At 66.6% G+C, this 24,172-nt stretch overlaps 2 protein-coding genes across 2 annotated transcripts; both read right to left on the bottom strand.

Annotated features, from left to right (window-relative positions):
• Positions 1 to 29: 29 nt before the first annotated feature.
• CDCA4 (cell division cycle associated 4) lies at positions 30 to 6,759 on the bottom strand. The gene is given in 2 exon segments (XM_059684745.1): positions 30 to 1,040; positions 6,543 to 6,759. A coding segment is annotated over 1 exon segment (705 nt). The 5' UTR covers positions 1,029 to 1,040; positions 6,543 to 6,759; the 3' UTR covers positions 30 to 323.
• A 3,626-nt stretch (positions 6,760 to 10,385) lies between these two features.
• Positions 10,386 to 14,383, bottom strand: GPR132 (G protein-coupled receptor 132). Its single transcript, XM_059684732.1, has 2 exons — positions 13,848 to 14,383; positions 10,386 to 12,601 (listed from the first exon to the last, which is right to left on the bottom strand). The coding sequence occupies exons 1-2, from the start codon at positions 13,852 to 13,854 to the stop codon at positions 11,397 to 11,399; spliced, it is 1,212 nt and encodes a 403-aa protein (XP_059540715.1). The 5' UTR covers positions 13,855 to 14,383; the 3' UTR covers positions 10,386 to 11,396.
• Positions 14,384 to 24,172: the final 9,789 nt, after the last annotated feature.

Below are 24,172 nucleotides of genomic sequence, written 5' to 3'. Positions count from 1 at the left end.
ACCTTAGAAAACACACCAACTGCAGGTGCTCAGGCTACAGACGCTTCTAATTAGCAGCAGAGGATGTTTATAGAAAAAATATACTTTTAAGAAAATAGCTGAGAAAGTCTAGAGATAATAAAAAGTTTACAAAATATATCTTAAGCCAAAATGTTGCCCCAAACATATAAAACTCAATTTTTAAAAATTCACCTAGGAAAGGCAGACGCTGGTGGCCACGCCCTCGGGGCTGTCGGGCCGGCAGGAGGAGGCAGCGGGGGCTGCCCCGGGTCCCTGTGGCCAGCGCTGCGGGGCTGCTGGCGGCGGGCAGTGTGGGCGCAGGCTCAGGTCTCCACCAGGATCTCCACCACGTGGTCCAGCTCGCCCAGGTCCCGCTTGTAGCCGACGCCAGGGGGCGGGGCGCCCGTGGAGGCCAAGGTCTCGAACCCGTCTCCAGGGACTGACTTGGCGCCCACCATGCCCGTCAGCACCGCGTCCAGGTCGTAGTAGGGCCCGTCCACGTCCGCAAACAGCCCTTCCGCCGTGCGGGGGGCCTTGCTGTCCAGCGTCTCGAAGATCTGGTCCAGCGACCTCTGGAAGCCGCCCCTGCTCTCCCGCGGGCTGGCCGCCTCCCACGCGCAGCCGGGAGCGCTCCGCGGCGCCTGCGCACTCGGGCCCCCCGGCGGTTCGGAGAGGAGGTCTGGCGCCGGGCTGCCCCCCGAGTCAGCAGCAGAGTGCCCCCCCTGCTGCTCTCACGGGGTCCGACACAGGATCTCGGTGGAGACGAGGCGCTCCAGCGGCCCCCGCCCCGCGCTCGCGGGCGCCGGCACCTGCCACGCGCTGTCCAGGCTCATCTCCTCCTGCAGCTGCCGGACCGTGTTGGCGATGAGCACCGAGCGGCAGAGGTTGGGCTCCGCCAGCATGTGGCACAGCTGCAGCTTCACCAGCGACATGTCCAGGAGCGACTGGCGCTGCAGGCTGCAGGCGGGCGGGGCCGGGGGGCTGTCCTCGCCGTCGGCGCACTTTCTCTTCAGCCCGCGGGCGAACATCGCGTCCGTGTCCTGCAGGGACGAGAGGACGAGGACGCCCTGAGCACCGTCCAGGGCCCCTCGCGGTCAGCCGGCCCGGGCGGAGCGGAGACCCGAGCGCCGGAGCGCGTGTAAGTCACGCACCGCCACTCGGAGCTCTGAGTGCGCGCGAACCACAGCCTCTAACCCCGCACAGCCGTCTCCACCCGCACAGGCAACGGACTAGAAATGGAGGCTCACGCTAAGGAGCTGGGCTGCAGGCGCAGGCACAACCCCTGGGCTGCGCCAGGCAGGGCGCCTCACCCCAACCCGCAAACAGCCCCGCCAAGAGGTTCAGCGAACCCCGCAGGCAGGAGGCGCTGCTGGCGCCCTCAGAGTCCCGCGAGCGTGGCGGAGTCACCTTCATGTGAGCGGGCCCCCGCCCCCCCACAGGGCCCTGGGGCCATCTGGGCTGTCCGCAGGGGCACAGGCTGCGGGCAGGTCCCCCTGGGCTCCCAGAGGGCTGGCTGCAGGGCCGCCGGCCACCAGCGCTCTCAGCTGACATGCGGGGGTGAGCACCGTGGGTGGGCGCCTCCCACCAGGGCTCCCCTTTCTAGAAAAGGAACCCATGCCGTTAGGTTTTCTCTTCCCAACTTTGTCAAGTAGCTGAACGTCTATCCTTCAAATAACTCATTTGAGTTGTTCATGAGGGTTAGAATCTTCTAAATTTGCAAATTATTGGATTTAACCTTTTTAAAAATACCAACACCCTCCCCCCCCATGCCAGCCCTGCAGATGGAGGGCCCTGTCCTCGGAATGTCAACACCCGAGACCTCACTCCCATGTACTTAACGTGTAAAGCTTAAGCAACCGTGGGCATTTACCCGGGGCATGAACACCGACGTTCACGAACAAACACGTACAGGCATGTTCACAGCAGCGGCACTCAGAGCTGAACACGGAACAGGCTCGCACCGGCGTGGCCCACACCACGCACCCCCTTCCCCCAGCAATGGGAGCGGCCAGGGACCCCAGGGAACTGCCAATCTCAAAAGAACACGGGTGTGCTGACCCCACGGCGGTGACATTCTAACAGATGGAGACGGGTGGGCGTGGCCGGAACAGGTCTGCATGGTGGGTCCACAAGCTATGCACCTGCTAAGTGCACAGAACCACACGCGTGCATACGCACACACATGCCATCAGATCAGACCTGTGACCGCCCAGGCCTGGCCAGTGTGGGCGTCATGTGTGCACCAAAAGGTCGCCAGTTCCATTCCCAGTCAGAGCACACGCCCGGAGCGCAGGCTCGGTCCCCGCAGGGGGTGCAGGAGGCAGCATCCACGTTTGGTTTTGCTCTCACATCGGTATCTCTCCCTCTCCCTTCCTCTCTCTCTATGGGCCTGAGTGACCATAGCTTATTCCCTACAAGACAAAGTCCCCCAGAACAGCAAGCAGGTCGAACGCATCAGCACAGCCCGACACCACCGTCTGTCCGTCCGTCCGTCCGTCCTGCCCTCACACCAGTGCACAGGCGGTGCGCACATCACGAGTTTACCACCAAAACACATACCAGGAAGACCATCCCAGTCACTCTGGTGGCAGAGTCACGTGTGGTCTTAGCAGCTAGTCCGGCGTTCACGCCCGCACCACCTGGGAAAGTCACTGCTAAAACCGTTGAGTGCACAGAAGTGTATTCTGGGGTTGTTATTGATCAAATTACTGCATTATTTTCCACACGGACACCTGTGAACCTACTTTTGCCCACCCTGTAGCTGAGACCATAAGATGATGTCGAACAGCCAGACACCAGGTGGAGGACCAGGCGAGGTTTCCGGGGGTCCTGTCGCGAGGCTCTGCACCTCTGGCTCTCAGTAGTGTTTCCAACAAAAGCTCAAGTCCGGCCTCTGCCTGCCGATTGGAGTGGGGGTGCCACGGGGCCTGGAGCGGCAGAGGCCGGCTTCCCTCACGGCGCAGGAGGCACTGACAGTGCAGGGAGGCGGGTCTCTCCGGGAGGACAGCCCCGAGGCCCACAACCTCCGGCCACAGCAGGAGGCTCCGTCAGCAGCCAGTGGTTTCCCTACCTCGCCCCATTCCGGCCGAGGGCCCACCGGAGGACGCCCTGCCCCCAGCCTCACCGGTGCCGAGCCCCCTTCTCCACAGGAAGCGCCTCCTTCCCGGCCGGCGTGCCCGCCAAGCAGGGGCTGGGTCCTCCCTGTGACTCATGGGAAGAGGATCAGAAAGGACTGGACAAGCCCCTGGCCCGGACGGGACCCCCTATTTCCGGGTTCTCCCTTGCGTTTTCTCTCTCGTTTATGGAACTGAGCTCATCTGCGTTCTTGCCGATCAGTCGTATCAGGTGCAAGGTCACAATCACCTCGGACCCTGCAGGTTTATCCCAACGTCCAGTCATACTGACCCACATGGGAGGCTCTCCCCTCCCCTCCCCACCCCCAGGGCCGCGGGCTCTCACTGGGGCTGCCCCGCCGCCCAGCACTGGACTCCTCGGAGCCTCCACCGGGACTGGGAGGCCGTTCCAGGCCGTGCCCACCCACCCACCAGGTCTCCGCACCCCCTCCCCTTAGGGTCCCCCACCCGTGCTCCCCACTGCTCCTTCTCACCAGCCCACAGGCCTCTGCCATCAGCCTGTTTCCCACCAGAGGTCATGGGGGTCGAGGTCACCACCACAGGCAACATGGTGAACCTCAAAACACGGGAACGAAAAGCAAGAACAAGAGGCGGCCCGACTGTTCACCTGGCCCCCGAGCGGGCAAGCTGACCAGCGCCGCTGAGGACACACGCCCGCCGGCGCGCCTGTCGGAACGCAGGCGAGTGCTGGCGTCCGTGCAGGTCGCCGCCCTGCACACCTGACGACAACCAGGACGGACGAGCGAGGAGAGGAGCCTGCCGCGGGCGTGCTCTGTCCAAATCGCTCCTCAGCACAAGGCCGCCCGCGGCGTCACCCGGCCGAGCCCACATGCGGGTAACGGGGTCAGGCCGGGCCCAGAGGGGCCCGGGAGGGTCACACTCCTCATGCACTTGTGCTGGGACAAAGTCTGCAGTGTGTCCTGAGGGGACCCTGGGGGTTCGGGGCGGAGGTGGGACAGTCTCCTCACGGGGACACGGGCCCACCCGCCAGGCCGGCCGGACCGCAGAGCCGGCTCCCTGTTCAGGATGAACAGCCCTTTGGTCTCACCACCTCCATGATCTCGGGTCGGCCAGCTGGCGCGTCTAGTTAATGCCCAAATCCCACGGGCACTCGCCCTGTCAGCGTCCCCGGCCCTCAGGCCTCCTCCAGCCCAGGCGCTGGCCAGACAGAGAGGAGGACGGAAGGCTGGGCTCACATGGGGAGCGACCCCCCTGCAGCGGGCACCCAGCCCCACACCAACCTCACAGCGAGGCTGATGGGAACGCAGCTCCGACCCTGAGCAGGAGGGCGGGGACAGGACCGACTCTGACCTGACCCACCACTGTGACCTTCAGCCACTGCCAGGCACCCCGCGGGCCTCAGGTTTTTAAGGCAACTCGACCCTCTGTCACAGTCAGATCTACTGCGGAGCCCTCCACCTGAGAGGAGCAGGGCGCCGGCGAGGGGAGACGGGCGTGCGCAAGGCGAGGCCGCCCCGCTGTGGGCTGACATTCTCACGGCTGCTGCCACCAGGGCATCCAGGCCCTGGTTACCTGGAATGAAACAGGCGCCAATCGCCAGCTGAGGGAACGTCCCTGCCCTCCTTGCAGGCTAAACCTCCACCGGTCATCGCGAACTTTTTCTCCTGCATTTCAACTGTAATTATAAACCGTGGCCACACCTGCACACGGAGCGGAGCAGGCAGGAAGCCGATGAGACAGTAACCTTCGTGTTCTTCTAGGCTCGTTTGGCGAGGACAGTGAACCCGGTGGGCCCCCGGGAAAGGCGGCTGGGCCCGCTCTGCTCGCCCACAGCCCCCGGCACTCTCACCTGGGGACTCGTCCTGGAAATCCTATTTTGGGGACAATGAGCTTTTGAAGATGTGGAGCTCAGCTGGCCTGGGAGCTGTGGGCTCGAGTTGCCAGTACTTTTCCGAGTCACAGCTGGGCCGCGTCCCAGGCTGACTGCGGGGCGGCACCAGGACCCACAGCAGACAGCGCTCCTGCCGGCGGGTCTGGGACAGGGCAGCCCACCCCACCCGTCAGTCCCCACCGGCCTGGGACGCTGCGGAGGCTGCGGAGAGGCTGCTGGGAAGCGGGCAGAGCGCCAGCGTCAGACCCCCAGCCGCAGGCTCGCTCCGGCCCTCCCAGACCAGAGAGCTGGGCCCACCGCAGTGTGGAGCAGGGAAGCCGCTGCTAAACGTCCTTAGCATCCGTGTACGAGGCAACCAAAGCCGAGAGACAAAGGGGGCACCCACGGGGCGACAGGAGGCTGCGCTGCCCCGGCTCCCGGGGAGGTGCCACTCTGCCCGGCATCCTATTCCAGCAGAACGGAGCTTCCCGGGAGGAAATTCAAGTGCCCCATCGCTAACACCGCCACCCCTCCTTCTGCAAGGGCTGCAGGTGAGGAGGGAACCTCGACTCCCGCTGTGGTCACTCGGTGGGTGACTGGATGGGTGGGTGGGAGGGTGACTCGGTGGGTGGGTGGGTGGGTAGGTGGGTGGGTGGGAGGGTGACTGGGTGGATGGGTGGGTGGGTGGGTGGGAGGGTGACTGGGTGGATGGGTGGGTGGGAGGGTGGGAGGGTGACTGGATGGGTGAATGGGAGGGTGACTGGGTGGGTGGGTGGGAGGGTGACTGGATGGGTGGGTGGGAGGGTGACTCGGTGGGAGAGTGACTCGGTGGATGGGTGGGTGGGCAGGTGGGAGGGTGACTGGGTGGGTGGGTGGGAGGGTGACTCGGTGGGAGAGTGACTCGGTGGATGGGTGGGTGGGTAGGTGGGAGGGTGACTCGGTGGATGGGTGGGTGGGCAGGTGGGAGGGTGACTGGGTGGGTGGATGGGTGGGTGACTCGGTGGGTGGGTGGGTGGGTAGGTGGGTGGGTGGGAGGGTGACTGGGTGGGTGGATGGGAGGCTGACTGGGTGGATGGGTGGGTGGGAGGGTGACTGGGTGGGTGGATGGGAGGCTGACTGGGTGGATGGGTGAGTGGGAGGGTGACTGGATGGGTGGATGGGAGGGTGACTGGGTGGATGGGTGGGTGGGAGAGTGACTGGGTGGGTGGGTGGGAGGGTGACTGGGTGGGTGGGTGGGAGGGTGACTGGGTGGGTGGATGGGAGGGTGACTGGGTGGATGGGTGGGTGGGAGGGTGACTGGGTGGGTGGGTGGGAGGGTGACTGGGTGGGTGGATGGGAGGGTAACTGGGTGGTGGATGGGTGGGTGACTTGGTGGATGGGTGGGTGGGAGGGTGACTGGATGGGTGGATGGGTGGGTAGGTGGGTGGGTGGGAGGGTGACTGGGTGGGTGGATGGGAGGCTGACTGGGTGGATGGGTGAGTGGGAGGGTGACTGGATGGGTGGATGGGAGGGTGACTGGGTGGATGGGTGGGTGGGTGACTGGGATGGGCGGGAAAGGAGGGGCAGCCACAGGGCACCTGGTCGGATGTAACTTTACGTCAGTGGGACGCACATCGCCCCGAGTCCCGGCGGGCTTCCCGGAGGCCTCCTGGGTGACGGACCTGCGCCGACCTGGGCCGACGCCCCGGGAAGGAGACCGGTGGGGGCCTCCCTACGAGGCACCACTTCCCGGCGCTGCAAACCCTCCCAGCGGGTCTCCATCTAAAAGGGCCGGGCGACAGCCACGAGCTGCGACTTTTGGGTAAAAATGGGGCAGGAGAGCGAACGTGGAGGCCGGGGCAGCACCGGGGGGAACCCAGGTGGCTGACGGGTCCCCGGGCAGGAGGGGCGGGAGGGGGGAGGCAGAGCTCCACAAGGTCGCGCCCCTCCTCCGGGCGCCCGCCCCCCGCCCCCCCAGGACCCCGGGCCAACCCGTCCCCCCAAGACCCCGGGCCGCCCCCGCCCCCCCAGGAGCCCAGGCGACCATGTGCCGCCTCCCCGCCGCCCCAGACCCGAGCCTCCCCGCGCCCGCGGGCCCCGCCACCCCCCAGGCGGAGGAACCGGGAGCCGAGACCCTCTGCTCACCTGGCCGCCCGCCGTCCGCGCCGCCTGCGCCGAGGGGGGGCGGGGCCGGGGCGGAGCCGCTCAGCGCCCACAAAGAGCCGCCAGACGCGGCCGCTCCGCCCGCTGATTGGCTGAGTTCGGGGGCGGGGTCTCTGGTTCAAACCGGGGGCGGGGCCTGCCGCTGGAGTTCCCGCGCGGCCGCGTTGGCCGTTGGGCCCCGCGCCCTCCGCCCCGCCCCCGCTGGCTCCCAGGTCTCCGCGCGCGGGCCTACTGCGCCTGCGCGGGCCACCTGAGGGCGGGGCGGCAATGGGAGCGGGAGCGTACCCAGAGCGGGCGGGGCGTGGGAGGGGCGGGGCGTAGGGCAGGAAGAGGGGCGGGGCGTGGGAGGGGCGGGGCGGGGCGTAGGGCAGGAAGAGGGGCGGGGCGTGGGAGGGATGGGCAGGAGGGGGTCCCCTGGAAGGACGCGAGTGGGGCCGCTGGGTCACGGGGTGACTCCATGTTGGCTCCTCTGGGGACCCTGCACCGTTTTCCACCGCAGCTGTCCCACCGCCCAGCCAGCACCGGGGCGCAGGTATCCGCGTGGGTGTGAGGCCGCGTGTCGGGTGGGAAGCCGGGCCCCTGCGCCGTGGGGCGGTCAGCGGGTGTGGGCTGACGCCTCAGGAGGCTGGGCTGCCCCTGCCCCGTCCCCACTCCCACACCCGGGGTGGGCGAGGCCCCCTCCCCGCTCCCGCCGCCCTCCCGCCATCAGGCCCTGCGGTCGGCGCTGATGTCAGGCCTGGGGTTCCTCCCGTCTCAGAGGGGCCTCGACCCGGTGCTCGCGGCCAGGGCTCAGGGTGGCCCGGCTCCCCACGCCCTTGGGCAGCAGCCAGGCCAGCGCCCCCGCGGGAACGCTGCCCACTAGCGGCTGCATCGGACACTCCGGGCTCCCCGCCGCCAGCGCCCTCTAGGGGCCCCGGGACACGCACACGGCCTTGGGCTGCGGACCCTGGGAAGGACTGGCCGGGGAGGCCGAACCGGGCCGGACTCAGTGCGCGTCCTAAGCAGAGCAGGTGCCGTGGCCGGTCCCAAACCACAGGCTGGGCGCGGCTCAGGCGGCGCGGACGGAGCCCGGGCTCACCAGTTCCATGCCCGGCAGGGCACATGCGTGGGAGGTGGGCTCGCTCTCTCTCCCTCTCTAAAATCAGTAAACACATATTTTTTAAAGCTTCTTAAAAATACATTTGCGTTGATTTCAGAGAGGAAGGAAGAGGGAGAGAGAGAGAGAGAAACATCAGTGATAAGAGAGACATTGATTGGTTGCCTCCTGCATGCACCCCGATCAGGGCCGGGGATCAAGCCCACAACCTAGGTCCGTGCCCTTGGCCGGAATCGAAGCTGGGACCCCTCAGTCTGCAGGCCAGTGCTCTGTCCACTGATCCGAACCAGCCAGGGCTATAAAAACATTTTATTTTAAATTACAGGCAGAGCACCTGAGGCACGGAGGGTGAGATAGCCGGTCACAGGGAGCAACACCAGGCAGCCAGCCGCCTCCCTGGGGGGACGGAGCACCCCCACCAGCGTCTGCACCCCCAGCCCACGGCCATCTACCCACCAGTGTGGCCAGCACCCCGGGGTCCAGCAGAGGCAGGACCCTGTGGCCCTACCCTGGAGTGACCCTCCCATGGGCCATCCCCGCTTGGAGTCCGACCCAGAGGATGGGAGCCCAGAATTCCCAGCCAAACCCTCTGGGCCCACCTCCGTGGGTGGGGCCACCTCTCCCCCAGGGGTCCCTCAGGTGTGCGGCCTGTGGGCCCAGCCACCATAGAGGAGTGGGGGGGAAGCCTGGCAGGGCCGTCCTGCCCCAGGCGTGCTGATGTCCTTGGGTGGGAAGCTGGAGCGGTCTGATGAAGGTCCCAGGCTGGCCGACGGCTTATGAAACCCGTGGCGTGTGAGTGCTGCGGGCGTGGCAGGAGCCTGGCGGCCGTGGCCGTGGCCGTGGCTGGCCTAGGGCTCCACACGTGATTCGGGGAAGGACAGCGAGGGCCTGCTCAGGAGCAGGTCGTGCCAGGGAGATGGGCGTCCGGCAGCGAATAAATCGCAGGTGTCCCGTCCCCCAGGAGCCCCCGGGACACACCTGTGGGCAGAGTCAGGAGCGTAGGTGGCGTGCCCCGTGGAGGGACACCTGGTGGCTCTCAGGGCTCCCCGCAAGGACCTCACAGCTCACGGTGTGGGGGGCAGAGGGGAGTGGAGGGAGCGAATGAACTGGGGGAGATGGGAGCGAAGGAGTGAGAGGGAGGGAGGGAGGGAGGAGGGAGATGCCAGAGGCTGCGGAGTTTCGAGTTTCGAGAGTCAGCCGAAAGGTCACAGGCTGTGGCTCTGACCACAACCCAGTCATGGTGGATGAGGTCATGGCTACGGGTCGGGGCGGGTGACACACACCACAGACACACAGGTGACATCTTTGAGAACGGTACCTTTGAAACTTACAAATCACCCCAGGAAAGTTAATTTAAATAAATAGAGGAGGTGGCCCTAGCCAGTGTCGCTCAGTGGATGGAGCACCAGCCTGTGGACTGGAGGGTCCCGGGTTCGATTCCGGTCAAGGCACACGCCTGGGCTGTGGGTTCGATCCCTAGCGGGGGGCGTGCAGGGGGCAGCTGATCAGTGACTCTCTCTCATCATTGATGTTTCTATCTCTCCCTCTCCCTTCCTCTCTGACATCAATAAAAATATACAAATAAAATAAAATAATAGAAGGGACAGGGGCACAGAGGAGGAGGGAGAGCCGGGAGAGATGAGGCCAGGAGGCCGGCAGCCCCAGAGCTGGGGGGGTGGGGGATCTGGCCCAGGCACCCCTGAGCCTCCAGACGGAACTAGCCCAGACGCCCCAACCCCGGCTTCCTGCCCAGACTCAGCGAACAAGCCGCTTTAAGCCACTCCGTTTGTGGTGCAGATCGAGCAGCCCCGGAAACCCAAACACACTCCACGCGGGGTGCGTCACGGGGCCCCGCCTGTCTTCACTCTCCCCCAGACTGTTCCAGAGCCCCCGGCCCACCCCCGAGGGAGCCCACGCGCTCGCCCCTCCAGGGCCTGGCCTCCCGGGGAGCCCTCGAGGGGATTTTACTCAAAAAGGGAAAAGGACATTATTTCATGTAAAGGGGAAGCCGAGACTGGCAGGCGTTCATCCCGTGTTTATTTCTAAATGTATTTTCTAAATGTGCCTTCTCAGTGCCTCTCCCAGTGAAGACAGACAACCAGCACTGCCTTCCTGACACGAGACTGTAGCTGAGCACACGGCCCGCACGGCCTCTTGGGAAAGGAACCCCCAAAACGGTGAGGGAGGGGCCTGGTATTGGTGAGGTAGGTGTCGCTGGCCCTGTTGCAGATGGGGAAACTGAGGCAGTGGTGTGACTTGGCCCGGAAGTGGCTTGTCGGGGGCCTGCCTGGGTCCGGCCCCGAGCCGTGTGGTCTCCGGGGAGCCCACGTGCTCTCGGCCACCGGTCAGGCCGCCCGGGCTCCGCCTCGCCTGTGAGGGCCTGCGGCCGAGGGCTGGCTCTCATTCACCCCATCCCAGCCCTCGCCGCTCTCCTGACAGTGAGCCCGGGAAGCCTGGCGTGAGGGACTCCCACCGCCTGGGAGCCCCAGCATGGCCGGGTGACAGGCCTGGAGCTTCCTGCGGAGGACTCCCCGAGGGCTCGGAGCCTCCGCGCAGACCTCTTGGCACAGACTAGCCGCCCCGCAAGGGCCCTCGGGGCTGGGCTCCCGCCCCCACAGGCCCGGGTGCCCCACGGTCACCAGGCTTTGCCTAGGCGAGCTGCCTGTGCATGGCCCGCCACGAACCACCGGTCGTCCGGGCCACGCCCACCGGAAAGCCAAGAAATGAAGTCTTCACTGGCCTGGCCACGCGGCTCAGTGGGTGAGCACCGACCTATGAACCAGGAGGTCCCAGGTTCGAGTCCCGGTCAGGGCACAGGCCCGGGTTGTGGACTCGATCCCCAGTGTGGGGTGTGCAGGAGGCAGCAGATCCATGATTCTCTCTCATCATTCATGTTTCTACCTCTTTCCCTCTCCCTTCCTCTCTGAAGATTTATATATATATATATATTTTTTTTAAGTCTTCACTGGATGCTGACTCAGCACCTCCACGGTGCCCGGCATGTGCCAGCTCACAGCCAAAGGAGCTGTGGATGAAGGGCCTCCTGCCTGCCTGGGCTGCCTGGCTCCTGCGCCTGGCACAGCCGCCGCCCTCGGCCCGGTGGGAAAGCCGGGGCTGGGACCCGAGGGGAAGAGGCTTGCGAAGCGTGTGGCTCCAGGAACAGGAAATCGGTGGCACGTCTTCCAGAGGGCCGTCATGGCAGCGCCACGGACGCCGGTGGGCAGGCTCCGTGGCCGGGGAAGCCACGCGGGCGGCCCCAGATGCCCTGTGCCGGCCGGCCGGCCTCCCCTGCAGGCCTGGGCTCAGCAGGCTCCTCCCGCGGCCTCTCCAGGTCGCCCAGTGGGGCCCACCTGCCCGGCTGTGCCCTGCGGGGCTGCGCGGGCCTGGGGAACAGGCAGCTGCTTGTCAGCGACACGGGCGGCGGCCTCTCCTCCGAGTCCAAACGCGTGAGCTTCGCGGCGTCCGTCTTGGCGGACCACATGGTCCACTCCCTGCGGATTCTGGACACTTCCCGCCGCGAGTGGTCCGTGGCCAGCACGTAGATGATGGGGTCGGCCACGCTGTTCACCGTGGCCAGGCACAGGAACGCCACGGACACGGTGCTGACGCGGGCCTCCAGGCGGCACAGGGAGGCCTGGTCGTCGCCGTAGTAGGAGAAGGCGGCGGCCTTGAGCAGCAGCACCAGGTGGTAGGGGGCGAAGCAGGTCAGGAAGATGGCCACGACCGCGATGGCCGTGCGCCGCACCCGGGCCTTCCGGGCGGCGCTCAGGCCCTGGCTCAGCCCCACGGTCCTGACGATGCGCTGGTTGGTGAAGGCGATGACGCACAGCGGCACGGCGAACCCCAGGGCGAACCGCGAGTAGTAGTAGCGGGCCACCTGGCTGTCCACGGGCATCCTCTCGAAGCAGGTGCCCTTGTCCTCCATCAGGAACACGGGGGCGTGGACCAGCCCCACGAGCAGGAAGGCGGCGCCGGACAGGAGGGCGGCGGTGCGGCGGCGGCGGCGGCCGCGGCTCTCCAGCGCGTACACCACGGCCACGAAGCGGTCGCAGGAGACGCAGCAGAGGAGGACGCTGCTGACGTAGAGGTTGCAGAAGAAGACGAAGGCGGTCACCCTGCAGGCCCAGGGCCCCAGGGTCCAGCAGTGCTGGTTCTGCACGTAGAGGACCCACAGCGGCAGGGTGCCGGCGTACAGCAGCTCGCAGAGCGCCAGGCCGCACAGGTACACGGCCAGCACGCTGCCCCGCCGCGCCTCCCGCAGCGCCAGCGCGGCCGTCAGGCAGTTGGCCGGCAGCCCCAGCGCGCACACGGTGCTGTACACGCCCACGGCGAGCACCCGGCTCCCCTCGAAGGACACGTTGCAGCCGAGCCCGCAGCCGGCCGCGGCCGTGAGGTTTCCTGTGGGAAGAGACGGCGTGAGTGGGTGGAGGAGACCTTCCGGAGACGCTAAGGAACGATAAGATTCGGCCCTAGTCAGGGGGGGGGGGGGGGGGAGGGCCGGCCTGCGATGGAAGCTCCCGGGTTCGATTCCTGGTCAGGGCACGTGCCCAGGCTGCGGGCTCGATCCCCAGTGGGGGCCGTGCAGGAGGCAGCCGACCCATGATTCTCTCTCCCTCTCCCTTCTTCTCTGAGATCAACAAAGCAAAAAGTCCCAGGCGCAGGCCCAGCGCCCGCCTCTGGGAGCCTCCGGGCCCCTCCCTCTCCCCCTGCCCACCCCTGGCGTGGCCACTGGGCCCTGGTGTGGTTAAGTCCACGACACTCGCTCGGGCCACGCGGGCCGGGCACGCGGCCTCAGCTCTTCACTCGCCCGTGCCCAGTCCCTTCTCTGTGCCGATCTGGCGACCAGCCCCGGGTGTGCCGAGGAGAGCCTGCCCACCCCACAGGCACCTCCTGGGAAAAGTGTCCCCTGGGTGGGGCTCCGTGGGCATCGCGACAGCTCTGACTCGGCCCTGGGTCCGTCACCAGCAGCAGGATGCACCCTGAAGCCCGCTGTCCCTCAGCCCCTGGCCTCCTGCTCACATGCGTCCCAGGACAAGCCGGGCTCTCCGAACGCCTGAGGGAGAGCCTCTGGCTTTGCCGTTTCTGAGCTCCTGTGCCTCTCCTGTGTGTGCTCATTGCAAAATATACATTTATTTCAGAGAAGAAGGGAGAGGGAGAAACATCAACGATGAGAGAATTATGGATCAGCTGCCTCCTGCACGCCCCCCACTGCAGATGGAGCCTGCAACCCGGGCCTGTGCCCCGACCTGGAACCCAACCGTGACCTGGTTCATAGGTCGACCGACGCTCAACCACTGAGCCACACCAGCCAGGCTGCATGCTCAGTTTTTTCGTCCTTACCTGAGGACATGCTTTTATTGATTTGTAGAGAGAGAGGGGACGGGGGAGAGAGGGAAAGAGGCACATCGATGCGAGAGAGGCACGTCGATTGGCTGCCTCCTGTAAGCAGCCAGACTGGGGACCGAACATGCCACCCGGGGTGTGCCCTGACGGGGATCGAACCCGCAACCTTTTAGTGCAGAGGACGACGTTCCGGCCAACGGAGCGACCGGCCAGGGCCGCACGCTCCTCCCTGACGCCCGGTCGCCGTCTGAGAGGCGTGCCCTTGGAGAAACGCGCACGGCTCCCTCCCAAATGCTCTCACCTGGCATGTTTGCGGGTCCGGTGTCAGGCAGGCTCTACAGCAGCGCCCCAGGGCACATCACACCGTCGGGCCTGCTCCGAAGACCACTCGGTTTAAAATGACCTGGAGAACAAGTCGGTGGAAACCGCTTTAGGGAAATCGATTAAATCACAAGCGAAGGCATGAAACAGTGGTGACTGAGCAGTTATTACGAGGCACGTCCTGCATTTATCCTGCGGATTCTACAGTGTGTCCTTCATATAGAAAGCGCTCCCACAAATCAACAACAACAAGGGTCGAAGCCAATGAGCAGGTAATTCACAGAAGAAACAAACGTCGCCCCTACAGATAAATTAAAAAGCTCCAGCGGTAGTCCTTTTTGGCCTCTCGGGTTGGCAAAAAGGACTTTAGTTTTTGGTGTTGGCAAGAGCATGAGGAAGTGACGCCTCGCCCTGTGCCGATGGCAGCGTGAACCGGCACAATGTGGCCACCGTTTCCCAAGATGCACAGCACCTGTCGCCTGAAAGAACATCCCAGCATGCTCCTGTGAAAGGAACCCAGGCCCCGGAGGGCACCCAGCAGCCCTCCCCCTGCCCGGCTCCCCTCCCGAACCATAGGTGCCCAAGACGGGCTCCACCCTCAGAGGGTGTAGATGAGCCCCAGCCAGGAGCTGCTGTGTCCTGCGCCGTTTTGCAGGGCAGGGCCCTGGGTCTCGGAGCCACGAGGCAGCCGGCAGGCTGAGCCCTGGCTCTAAGCCCGATGCCGCTGCCCACAGTCCCGAGGGCCCCCGGCCCTGCCTCCGAAAGCCATTTCCGCCCCCTGAAGCCACAGGATGCCCCTGACCAGACAGTCTAGGTCAGACCGAATGCACGGGAGGTGAGGGCCGAGGCAAAGAAGAATCCAGAAACACCATCGCCAAGTGCCTGACATCCCCCAGGGGTCTGGAGGCCACAGGGCCTGGAAGTCACAGGGCCTGGAGGCCACAGATCCTGGAGGCCACAGGGCCTAGAGGTCACAGATCCTGGAGGCCACAGATCCTGGAGGTCACAGGGCCTGGAGGCCACAGATCCTGGAGGCCACAGATCCTGGAGGTCACAGGGCCTGGAGGCCACAGGGCCTAGAGGTCACAGATCCTGGAGGCCACAGATCCTGGAGGTCACAGGGCCTGGAGGCCACAGATCCTGGAGGTCACAGGGCCTGGAGGCCACAGGGCCTAGAGGTCACAGATCCTGGAGGCCACAGGGCCTGGAGGCCACAGGGCCTGGAGGCCAAAGACCCTGGAGGCCACAGATCCTTGAGGCCACAGGGCCTGGAGGCCGCAGATCCTGGAGGCCACAGATCCTGGAGGCCACAGGGCCTGGAGGTCACAGGGCCTGGAGGCCACAGATCCTGGAGGCCACAGGGCCTGGAGGTCACAGGGCCTGGAGGGCACAGATCCTGGAGGTCACAGGGCCTGGAGGCCGCAGGGCCTGGAGGCCACAGGGCCTGGAGGCCGCAGGGCCTGGAAGACACAGATCCTGGAGGCCACAGGGCCTGGAGGCCACAGATCCTGGAGGCCACAGGGCCTGGAGGTCACAGATCCTTGAGGCCGCAGGGCCTGGAGGCCACAGGGCCTAGAGATCACAGATCCTGGAGGCCACAGATCCTGGAGGCCGCAGGGCCTGGAGGTCGCAGGGCCTGGAGGTCGCAGGGCTTGGAGGCCACAGGGCCTTGCTCACCCTGCCCCTGCCCCTGTCCCCGGGTCTCAGGTCAGATGCCTGCCGGCTGCAGGCCGGGGCCTGGGCCACCCTGGGGGCCGTGGCAAGGCCCACCTGCCGGGCTCTGCCCACTAAGGAGACGGCCTGAGGCCCCGGGGCCCACAGCCCAGTGGGAGATGCAGCCCCCGAGGAGACCCAGCGGCTCTGGGGGAGGGAAGGGGAGAGGCCGCATGGGCTGGGCCCCCAGGTGAGGAGCTGCCCACCTGGGAACCATCCAGACGTTCTGGACCCCAAAGCATGGGGTGCCACTGGCCTAGCCACCCCCCCCCCCAGTTCCTCTCTCAGGCCTTGCTGCTGGGGGAGGGACTGGGGGAGGGGAGCCTGCTGCTCCCCTCGCACTGTGGGGTTAGCCCTGGCCCAGCCCACTGCCGGCCTCTCCCCACCGCAGACAGGAAGGGGGGGACCCAGATTGCACTTCCACAAAAGCCAGAGGAAGTGGGGCCCAACTGAATACTCCCTCCCCTCCCAGCACCGCCCTGAGGGCAGGCTGGTGGGCGAGGTGGGTCCTGGGCAGGCTGCCCACATGCCTGGGAAGAGCCGGGCGCTGATGCCCAGGCCGGGCCCATGGCCTTGACCGTCAGGCCCCGATGGCCAGGCTGGACATGTGGGGGAGCAGAAAGGGACCCCCCGAGGGAACCCGCCTCCCAGCAGAAGGCGCAGCTGAGTGGCCGGGGCCAGCGCAGCCTGAGAGGGGCCCCCGGGCCCCCGACACCAGGGCCCAGGCCCTGCCCTCGCCATGGTCAGCGACCGGGGCTCCTGCCCCTCTGCCCACTCCCTGGCGGACACTCCGCAGCTTGTCCTGACTTGGGACGCGTGGCTTCAGTTCTCCCAGGACTTTCTGCGCCCGGGACCCCGTTCCCGGCACCTCCTCCTCCGGCCCAGCTGGCGCCCCTCTACTCCCTGCCCCCTCAAGTCCATGCCCCCAGGTGGGCGAGCCTGGGGGGTCAGGGCCTGGCGCCGGCCCAGCCGCAGTGGGAGCCCGCAGCAGCCACTGGCAGCGGATGTCCTTTTGGCGTCCCCACTGCCCCAGTGTCCACGGCCGTCCCGCCCCCTCCCCTGCCGGGTCCTCCCCCCGCCCCCCTCCCCACACCCCTGCCTCTCTGGCTGGATGCTAAGTGGGAGGACAAGGCCGGCAGGGGGAGCCCTGCGTCCCCCACGCTGCCTCCTGGACGCACACTCTTTGCTAAGGTCACCCCGTGTCCCCGCCCACCTCTGGGGTCCCACACAGGCGGGTCTTGGCTGTAGAGCGACAGACCCCATGGATGGCCCTGATTCGGCCCAGGGAGGGGACACGCAGCCTGGGCTGGTCCTCCCAGCCCCCGCCCCCGCCCCCCACGCTCACCTGTGCTGCAGGTGCGGCCACACAAACCCACTGTCCCACGGAGCCGCCAGTGAGCCCCCGCCCCGTGCCCTGCGCCTGCCGCACGTCCTCTGTCGTTCTACTCGCGTTTCACTGTGAACGTCTCACACAGACGGGGACACACCAACTGCGAGCCCCTCGCACCCCACGCTGTCGCCCGGCCTCGTCCCCTCGTCCTGACCCCTGGTGAGCGGGTCCGGCGCTCCTGTCGGCGGCACTCCCCTCTCCCCTCCGCGTGTCCGCTGGCCCCCCAGCCCCAGCCGCATCCCCGGCCTGAGCAGACCTGCCTCGCCCCCGCCCCCCGGCTCACCTCCTATCCCCCCGTTTTCATCGGGTGCATTTCCTTCATCACGAGTGAGGCCGAGCCCCCAGATCTGTGCTCGCACCCATCTCATCCCGTCTCCCCGAGGCGGAGGCGACCTCCAGCCCCTGGGCCCGCAGCCCTGGACACGAGGGAGCGGCCGCTTCATGCCCGCCCAGCCCCCACCCCACCTGGGGATGGGGGGTCCCAGGGACAGCCCTGCCACCGGACTCTGGCCCTGACCAGCAGCAGGTGAGGCCTCAGCAGGAGACGGTCTCGGGGTGAGGTTCTGGCGGAGCCGCAGGAGGGCACCGCACCCCAAATCCTCTGCCCACATAGCGCCTGGGCACTGCCACCCGGGCTCCCCGGTGAAGGCCTCAGGCTGCGACCCCCCTCAGACCCCCCTCGGCTGTCAGATGCCCCCACCGCCCTCCCCAGCGCAGACTCACGGCCCAGCGCTCCCCGCCGCCAGCCGCAGGGCTGGGCGCCTCCAGGAAGCAGCGGAGGAGCCTTTGTCCTGAAAGCCCGGCCCAGACCCCAGTGTGGGCTGACCGAGGGGGATGCCGGCTCTCTGGTTGTGACATGTGCCTGTCGCTGTGCCTGCTGATAACAGGAAACGGGCCCAGCCCACTTCCCCTCTGACAACACCAGAGTTGGCGGGAAGCACCTCTGAGTTCACCAGAGCCTCCCGGGGCCCAGACAGGGCCGCGTGGGACCCGGGCCAGGCCCCTCGAGGGGGGTCCAGCCTGACCAGCCTCCGGCAGCGTGGGCACCACAGGCCCGCCTCCAAGGAGCTGCACCCTCCGGGAACACACAGGGCACGGCGGCCCCCAGACGGCGCCCGAAGCCCAACCCCGCCCTCTGGGGCCCGTCCGGGGGGCCTGCTGGAGGGCAGAGACCGCACCCGCCACCCTGGGCTCTGCCTCTGACACCCCAGAGACACCCCAGCCTGAGCTGGGCCTCGGCGGTGGGTCCCTGGACACAGCGACCCCGCGCGCTGCCCACTGGGCTCCAACAGCCTCATCCAAACACACGCCCAGGCCCCAGGCACCGCGGCCCCAGGGGACCGCCTCCCTCCACCCTCAGCCCCGAGGCTACTCTGGGGTTCGGGGTGAGAGGCCGGGGGCCCTTCCCTGGGCCCAGCACCCAGCCTGACTCAGCACGGTCCCCAGGCACAGCCAGGGCCGCCGGCCCCGCGTGTCCAGGGCCGGGACAGCGGGGGGCGCCCCGCTCTGTGCTGTCCCGCGGGCTCCCCTCAGCTCCACGCGCCTGCCCGAGCCCTGCGGTGCCCACGGGCCACCGCCCAACAGTGTCCCCCTCCCAGCAGGGGAGTGAGGTGGGGGGCGCCCTGACCCTCAGCCCCTCGAGGCCCCGATGAGGGAGGTCGGCCACCAAGCCCGGCGCCCCAGGGTGACAGGCAGCTGTCACTCATGCAGGGCCTGCTCCCTCTGCACCCCCACGTAGGGGTTCCCTGCACCCCAGTGGCGGGTCCGGGTGGGGAGCACAGATCCAACCCTCCGTCACAGCAGCAAAGTCCTCACAGGGTTCCCAGGGGGCCTGGGAGGTGGGAGCTGAGGGGGCAGCTGGCGTGGCAGCTGCACCCCCACCTCCAGGACCCAGGTTGCCCCCTGCCTGGGCACAGATCCCTGACTGGGCAGGAGGGGGTGTGAGGGGGGTTTTAGGGGGAGAAGAGGGCTGAGTACCTCCCGGAGGGGCGTCTGCAGCCTCCCGTGACCTCACCCTGAGGGTCACTGGCTTCCGTGGCCCCGACTTCCGCGGGCAGGGCCGTGGCCTGGAGTGCTTCCTCATTTGTCCTCCTGCCACGTCATCTCCATCATCTCCTCACCGGGACGTCTGTGCGCCTTCACACCCGTCCCCCGCGCCCTTCACACCTGTCACCTGCGCCCTTCACACCCGTTACCTGTGGCCTTCATACCCGTTTCCTGTGCCCAGAGCCGCGTTTCAGAAGACACAGAGGGTGGCCCATTGAGGGCCATGTGACCTGCTCCTGGCCCATTGAGGGCCATGTGACCACCCTCCTGGGTGGGGCGTGTTAAAGGTTTTATGAAGAAAAGTAGGAGGGCCTGGCCAGCGTGGCTCCGTGGCTGAACGTCAACCTCTGAACCAGGAGGTCACGGCTCGATCCCCGGTCGGGGCACAGGCCCGGTTGTGGGCTCGATCCCCAGTGGGGGGCGTGCAGGAGGCAGCCGATCCATGATTCACTCTCACCATTGATGTTTCCATCTCTCTCCCTCTCCCTTCCTCTCTGAGATCAACAAAAAATATTTAAAAATAAAATGTTCAGGTTTTTTTTTTAAATCCTCACCCGAGGATATTTTTCCATTGATTTATAGAGAGAGAGCGGGAAAGACAGGAGAAATATCGATGTGCGAGAAACACATCGATGGGGTGCCTCCTGCACGCGCCCGACCAGGGCCTGGGGCCGGGGAGGAGCCTGCACCGAGGTGCGTGCCCTCGACCAGAATCGAACCCGGACCCTTCGGTCCACTGGCCAACGCTCTATCCACTGAGCCACACCGGCCGGGAGGAAATGTCCGCGGTTAACCACTTTGACTGCCCAGCTCAGTGCACTCAGCGCGTCCTCACTGCTGTGCGACCACCCCCATCCCCTCCAGAACTTTCTCACCGTCCCAGACAGCCTCTGCCCCATCACACAGGGCCCCGCCCGCCCGCCGGCCACCTCTGTGGGTCAGCCTCCTCCACGGCCGGCCTTCGTTAGGGCTGAATCCCGGTCCCTGGACCCTGGTGGACGCGCCACCTGCTCGTCCATCCTCCCTGGGGGGCACCTGGGCTGCTGCCGCCTGCTGGCCACTGTGGGTAACGCAGCGGTGAAGGTGGGGGTGCGGGCGCCGGATTTTCCCTTCTGCAACCACAGAGGGAACTGGAGGCTTCAAACTGTCGGACGTGGGGCACGCTGGGCTGGCACCGCGCCTCCTCAGAGGGGCTGACGCCGTGGGTGGAGCGAGCCTGCGTCTGTCAGTCGGTCCGTGGCGGCCGAGCTGGCGGCCGGGGCCCAGGGGCCATCGCGGCCTCGGCGATGCCCAGTCAGGGCCCGGTGGGGGCTCCCAGGGGCTTTCGGGCCGGTTCCTAGGAGAGAGCGGGGTGGGGGGGGGGGCAGGGAGGCAGGGGGAGTCAGCGGGCACCCAGGCGTCGCGGTTTCACAAAGTGGCCGGTGTCCTGGTTCGGCGGGGCCGGGCGCCGTCACCCCAAGCCCCAGGTCACCTCGCTGAGCCCACGGCTCTGCCCCCCCCCAGGCCGCCTGGCAGCTCCGGCCCAGCTCCGGCCTCTCGTGTCCACTGAGGCCACCCGAGCCCCAGCCTCAGTCCCTGGAAGACGCCCAGGAGGGAGCCAGGCAGAGCCTCTTTCCTGGGCCACGGCCACGGCCACGGGAGGACGTGCTGCTGGGTCCGCAGCTGTGGCATTAAACGCCCGCTGTGTGCCTTGGCCCAAAGGGGTACGTGTCCTCCCCACCCCCCAGGAAGGCCCCCGGCCTCCCTCAGGCCCTGCGCTCCCAGACCACTGTTCCCCGGCCCTAGCGCCTCCCTCAGCTGACTGAGCCCCCAGTTCTCACAGGTCAGAGGTCACAGACCCCCCAGTTCTCACAGGTCAGAGGTCAGCAGACCCCCCAGTTCTCACAGGTCAGAGGTCAGCAGCTGGAATGAATGCAGATCCTCCCCTGGATTCCTCTCCCCTCTGGAGGACCCCCACCCCCCACCTCACCCTCACCCCCTGCAGCCCACCCAGGGGTCCCCCACCAGGTGCTCCATCCCCAGGGACACTGAGCCTTTCTGGAAACCTTGTTGGGGAAAGTGCTGACCGTCCCATAATGCACAGGGCAGCCCGAAGGTCACCTCCACCATGTGGGCAGGCCCCCCGCTAGGAGTTGCTCTGGGTCCTGTGGGAGGAAGTGGGCAGGGGCACAGGTGCTGCTGCACCTGGGAGGCCCCTGCCCCCCTCCCGCCCCCTGCCCTGGGGAAGCCCTGACCACACCAGCAGCCAGGCCAGGGCAGCCCGACCCAGGCCTGCGTGGCCGGGACCCAGCCCTCCCCCAGGGCGGCTACGTGGAAAGCAGAAGCAGCCTGGAAGGGGAACCGCCAGGGGTGGGGACCCCCGCCCACGGCCCCCACGACACCTTTCCAGGACGAGGCAGCCCCCGCGGGAAAGCACCGCTGGCTGGCGGCTGAGGCCGGCCCAGCGCACGCACAGCTCCCAGCTCACACCCTCACACCGCAGCAACCCGCTTCCTCCTCTGCAGGGCCGGCTGCAGCGCCTCAGCTCCCAGCTTCCTGCCCCCCAGCCGGGGGAGCGCTTGCTGAGCCCGGCTCTGTGCACGGCCCTGGGCAGCCGGACCGCGGGCCTGCATGGCCGGGACCCAGCCCTGGGCACCCAGGGGGGCCTGGGACCCTGCGCCCTCCACACCCCCCGGGAGGCCCACAGCCCCAGGAGGGGCCTCACCGGCAGGCACGCAGGGGCCACAGTCCCAGAGTGAGCTCAGAGCCCCGAGCTCAGCCAGCTGCCGCCCAGAGGGCTCCCTGGGGCAGAGGGGCAGCGAGTGGGATCCCTCAGAGCCCCCCGCCCCCGAGGGGAGGGGCCAGAACTTTGCAACTGGTCTCTGGGGCTGGCGGGGCACAGGCTGCTCTGCCAGGTGTGGGGGTGAGGTCAGAGCCAGAGGGGAGGGGAGGGGAGGCGGAGGCACACCTTGGGTGGGGCTGCAAGTTGGTTGGGGCAGGGTCTCGGGGAATCATCAGGGCTGATAGAAACTCAGATATGGCTGCCAGCCAGCTCTGGGGGGAGAAGGGAGAGAGGGGGGAGGCCCCAGCACAGGCACCGTGACCCCTGCCAGCACCTCCATCTGGGGGAAAGCCGCCCCGAGTTCCTGCCCCAATGCCAGGCAATCCAGTTCCTCCCCTACGTCCCTGGTTCCCCCAACACGGGAGCTCAGAGGAAGCGAGACTACTAGTATGTAAGTCTGTGCCCTGGCCCTTTAAGAGGAACTGCCTGGGTCTCCCGCAGTCTCGGGGCCACTCGGCCACAATCCCCCCTGGATTTTACAGCCCAGAGTCACGCACGGACGTCTCTTCCCAGCTCTGCAGCCTGGGCTGGGGGCCGGTGGGGGGCTGGGACCCCTGCGTCTCCCAGGGGCCTCCGCAGCCGAGACAGCCCCCCCCCCATTACAAAACGGTGCCAGGTCGGCCCATTCCGTGCCCCCGCCCTCCTGCCCGCCTCCAGGTGCTTTCCTTCCTTCTCTGGAGGCAGGACTGCCACTCGCCAGCTTTCGGCGATCTGACAAGGGCTGTTCTGTATTTGGGTTGGTTCTGACGTGGCTGTGGCAGGCGCCGGGCACTGAGGTCACCGAGGCCGGCATCCAGGTTCCCCCCACGGTGGGGCTTTTAAATGTGCGTCAGCACCCGGAGTCGGGGGACCAGCCCAGCCCTCCGTCCCTCCTGGGCGAGCTCGTCCCCGAGTGTGTCTAATTCATGTTTCCAGAAACATGACCGCATTGTCTTGTTTCCTTCCGGGGAGCTGATTGTTTTTGCAATTAATTTACACGCAGTGAAGCTCGCCGTGCGACAGGCAGTTCTGTGACAGGTGCAGGCAGGTGCGTGCGCACCACACGGGCACGAACGCCCAGGCCCGTCTGCTCCCCAGTCCCCGCCGCCGCCCTCCCCAGGCCTCCTTCCCCCCCAGACCCCAGCCCGGCCCGGACCCCTGGGTCTACCTCCCTCTCTAGTCCCGCCTTTCCCAGAATGTCACGGGAACGGAATCACGGCCTTCGAATCTGGTGTCTTCCCCACGGGACACGCACTTGAGATTCGCCCACGTCGGGCGCGGGGATAGCGCCTCCCTTTTCCGAGAACACCTGGCGATCATCAGCAAAGCCACCTACCGGCGCCCCCTGGCTTTCGTGCGAACGAACGTACGTTTTCCGTTCTCTGGAGTGAATGCTGGGCCCTCGCGGGGTGGGAGGGCCCCCTGTCCCCCCCCTTCGGGGCCCCCGGTGCCGTTGGAAAGCGTCCCCGTCAGCCACTTGGTGGATTAATGTTTTCCGCCGTGCAGGGTGCGTGCAGGGTGTCGCGCTGTGGTTTTGTTGGCTTTGCCTCCTGATGACAGGTGACGGAAGCCCCCCTGGGCTGTCCCCATCCTCCCCCGCCGCCCCCCCTCCCCCCGCCGTGCCCCGTCTGTGACCCATCTTAAAGGGTTATTTCGTTTCTTTTCTGCTGAGTTCTGAGAGTTCACGGTATCCCGCATACACTTCGCCTGACGCGCGGTTTGCAAGCGCTTTCTGCCAGGCACGGCCTCCTCTCACCTAAGTCCTCAGCCACTTCCTCTTTCTGGTTGGAGTGGTGTCTCTCCTTTCCTTTTGGTTCGGGTCATTATTCCCAGAAGTTGGTCTGTTTCGTTGGTCGCCTTGTTCAGGGAACTAACGTCCGTCTCCGCTGACCTTTCACCTGATTTTCAACTTTCTTCGGGCTTTTCTGTGTGCGCGCGCTTTCTTCCCGCAACTTCTTTCTGTATTTGTTACGAGGTCAGGGACAGTTCACATGTGGCGCAGTTCATCTCCTTTCGGGGCGCAGTTCTGGCTTTTCACAAACGCACCCCGTTGTGGAACTGCCAGCGCAACTGGGTCTAAAATACTGTCGTCACCCCAGTTCCCCATGGCCCCCTGCAGTCGCCCCCGGCCAGCCCCGACCTCCCGGCGGACTCGGCGTCTGAGCCTGCACCTCCTTGCTGCCGGCTGACACTTCGGGAAGCACCACTGTGCGCCCCGCACGGCTGGATGCAGCGTTTCCATCCATTGGTCCCAGGTGTTTTAAGACGTCGGTTATGGCCCCGGCGGGTGTGGCTCTGTTGGTGGGGCGCCATCCCCTGCACCGAGAGGTCACTGCTTCGATTCCGGTCAGGGCTC

The sequence above is a fragment of the Myotis daubentonii genome, chromosome 1 (assembly GCF_963259705.1).
Source record: "Myotis daubentonii chromosome 1, mMyoDau2.1, whole genome shotgun sequence".
Taxonomy (NCBI): domain Eukaryota; kingdom Metazoa; phylum Chordata; class Mammalia; order Chiroptera; family Vespertilionidae; genus Myotis; species Myotis daubentonii.
The sequence above is the reverse complement of the archived record's forward strand: the minus strand, read 5'-3'. Positions and strand labels throughout refer to the sequence as shown.